Below are 3,915 nucleotides of genomic sequence, written 5' to 3'. Positions count from 1 at the left end.
TACCTTGTTTGTTGAAAAATAAAAATATAACGTTTTTGTAAAATTATGTTTGGTGGTTATTTTATGAATAGTACGTAGATCAAAAATACCATAAACATTAATTGCATCAATTTGTTTTTTATAAGATTCTTGATTAGATAATTTGTCCTCTTTTTTGTCCTCTTTTTTGTCCTCTTTTTTGTCCTCTTTTTTGTCCTCTTTTTTGTCAGCTTCTTTTTTCTTATTTTTCAACTTTTTTTTATATAAACTATGGTAATCAGAAAAAGAAAAATCAAAATCATCATCCGAACTATTGGAACAAGAAGTGTTACTACTACATGAAGAGGTTGAAGATTCATAGAAATAATAATTATTCTGATTATTTTTTTCATTATTATTTGTATTAATTTTATATGATAAATTATTTTTGGATAAATTAAAATATGATTTATAATAATTATATGTATCATTTATATGTTCTAATGTTATGCCATGAAATATATTTTCAGACATATCATTCCAATTTACACATAACCCATCTAATTTATAACATTCAATATTAAATAATATATCTTTTTTTTTAAGATCTTTATATTTATGTATTATTATTTTATCAAACTTATCATCATAACATATAAATGGTGCGTTTTCCTTATCGACATATTCTTTTCTCTCTTTTAAAAAATTTTCCGTTCCTGGGTCCACAGGATTATTATTGCATACCTCCTCCTCACAAAATTTTGAATTATTATCATTCAATGATTGGTCACTATAATGTTTATATATTTCATACTTTTTTTTTTCTTCATCATTTTTTTCTTCGTCATATTTTTCTTCGTCATTTTTTTCCTCATCATTTTTTTCTTCGTCATTTTTTCCCTCATCATTTTTCTCCTCATCATTTTTTCCCTCATCATTTTTCTCTTCTTTATTTTTCCCTTCAGGAGCTTTCGCCCGTTTTCCTATCATATGAACGTTGCATACATATGGTGTACCATATAAAATTAAAAAGTGATCATATATCATCAATTTACATAAGCCTAATTCTGGTTTATTCTTTATCCAGGTATTATTTAAAATTGAATTATTTAATATTTCATTAAAGGGATTATCATTCTTTAATTCGTTATTTTTTATTTTTTCATAAATATAATTATCATCATATATGTGATTAGAATTATTACTATAAGGATTATGTTGATATGATACCTCACATGGATTCACATCATTTTTGTCTTCATACTTCTGACCTTCTATATTAGATCCAAACGAATCATTGAATTTATTTTGATCATCATGGTTATCACCATATGTGTTGATCATATTTTTTTTTTTTTCTTGAGATATATTAACTTTCGATGTAAAGAAAGGACTTGAAAAGGGCATATTGTTCATATTCTTATTAAATGGATAATAATATAAACCATTAAAAAATAATTTTGAATCTAACTTATTACAATTTAAATATATGTTAGGATCATTTATTGAATTTATATCTTCTTTTTTTTTAAGAGTTTTAAAAAATTTTACATATTTTAAAAAATTATTTATAATATTATTGGATCTTATATTATGTGGAATTAAAGGTTGATATATGTAATTAATAAAACATTTATATATCTTACTATTATTTTTATATAACAAATTATTATAACATAATATGTCAATATATGAATATAAATTATATATATCTGAGCTTGTATTTGATAGCATTTTCTTTTTTTTATCTGGATAAAAATTTCTATATATAGAAAATTTATTACAGCATGATATATCATTATTATTTGTATTCTTTAAAATTTCATCATTATCTTTATATAATTTATTATTATACAAATATGCATTTGATATATTATTATTATTTACACAACATTCTTTATTATTTTCTATAAATATATGCTCAATCTTATCATTAATAATTTCATCACTAGAATGATTATGGATATTATTATTATGGATATTATTATTATTATGGATATTATTATTATTATTGATATTATTATTATGGATATTATTATTATCGATATTATTATTATTATGAAGAGACATATCGTTCACCTCCTTATCTTCATCATCATTTATACCCACATTTAAAAATTCATTCTTCTTTTTATTATAATAATCAAGATAAAAATTCAAATTAAAATAATCTCTCTTTATATTGGAATCATTACACACATCCATTTCTTCATTTGTAAATGTGTTTATAAATTTACTTTTTCCCTCTTGTTTAGATATATAATTAAACATACTTCTATCTACTCCTTTGTCTTGCTTACTAAAATTAACGGAATCATGAAAAAATTCCGATGTCGATATATCTCTTTTTTTATGAATTTCATTATTATTACATTCATCATATTTATCACTTTTTTTTCTTTTAATATAATAATTCACAAGAGAATATATTTGAGGGAAAAATGTAGATGCACTACCTTCCACCTGTACGTTTGCTGTTTCTTTCTGCTTTGTTCTATCTAAATTTTCATTGTCTTTTTTTTTTTTTATTAAATCACTAAAAGCTAAAAAATTCATATATCCCTTTTTACCTTGTATAAAATCATAACAATCAATAAACATATTATAATCATTGTATATATCAAAAAAAAATTCATCTAATATTTTCTTTTTCATATGTTTAAAATGTTTATTATTACACATATAACATGCTTCAGACTTATGAATCAGATATTTATTCTCTTCAAAAGATTTCCTTATCTTATTTTCTTCAAATATATTCTTTTCACATGTATACACATCATTATTATATTTATTCATATAATCTACATTATGTAAATCTTTTAATTTAGTTACATCCATTATTATATTATTACTTCGATTATCTCTCTTTAAATTATCTTTACCAAATAAATTAATAAAATGTTTATGATAAGAATCTATACCACCTTCAATTATGGATACATTTTTTATCTTCAACTTATATATTAAATCGAAATATAATTTACGTACATATTTAGTATTATGGAAATCATCGTCATATAAAATTATTACATCTTTGTTTGGAACGTATACATTCTTAAAAAAAAAATATAAATTATTTACCTCTTTCAAAACATTCTCTTTTATTAATACATATAAATTATAAGAACTAGTGTTTATATTAGTTTTCATCCCGTTAGATTCCTTTAAATTATTTTTAACTATATTACATGTTTTCTTTATATTCGACACACTTATTATGTTATTTCTTTCTTCATTTAAAAGAGATCTTTTTTTAAATTCTCTTTCTGTTTTGTGTTCATACTTTTCTTTCTTCACACAAGGATTCGTCTCACCAACGTTATTATTACATATATGTGTATTATTATTACATGTATACATATTATTACTACACACATCCATATTATTACTACATATATCCATATTATTACTACACACATCCATATTATTACTACACACATCCATATTATTACTACACACATCCATATTATTACTACACACATCCATATCATTATCTTTATTATTAATAGTGTGTCTACAAATCAAATCCTTATTTCTGGATACACCATTTCGTACATTCCTTTTAAACACATCCCCTTCATTGTTGTCGTGATCTCCTTGATTATTCTTTATATATTTTTTCTTATCTACAACATATTTATTTTTTATACGATAACATGTTAAATTAAACGTATTACATAATATGTTGTCATCTGTATAACAATTTTTGTGATCTTCATTTATTTTATACTGTAAATATATTTGGCTTGATTGTAAGGGTGTTTTAAATTTAATTTTATGAGGAGATTTGATAATACTAGTTTGTTTACCTCTAAAAATATCATAAAAATTTCTATTTAAATCAATTCTATAATCTTCTTGTACCTTTAAAATATTATTAACACCTTGAAATAGTTCATCTCTTTTTTGTCTAGTCATTCTTTTTTTTTTTGCTCTTGAAATATTATTATTTTT

At 21.8% G+C, this 3,915-nt stretch overlaps 1 protein-coding gene across 1 annotated transcript in view; it reads right to left on the bottom strand.

Annotated features, from left to right (window-relative positions):
• Positions 1-3: 3 nt before the first annotated feature.
• The window catches only part of PRSY57_1229300 (hypothetical protein), a gene marked incomplete at both ends in the record, with an annotated part of 4,949 nt that continues 1,037 nt past the window's right edge, over positions 4-3,915 (bottom strand). The window contains one exon of the mRNA XM_020115072.1: positions 4-3,915. Coding sequence (XP_019970225.1) covers positions 4-3,915 — 3,912 coding nt within the window.

Source organism: Plasmodium reichenowi, chromosome 12 (genome assembly GCF_001601855.1).
Source record: "Plasmodium reichenowi strain SY57 chromosome 12, whole genome shotgun sequence".
Lineage (NCBI taxonomy): Eukaryota > Apicomplexa > Aconoidasida > Haemosporida > Plasmodiidae > Plasmodium > Plasmodium reichenowi.
Note: the sequence above shows the minus strand (reverse complement) of the source record. Positions and strands in the feature narration are given on the sequence as shown.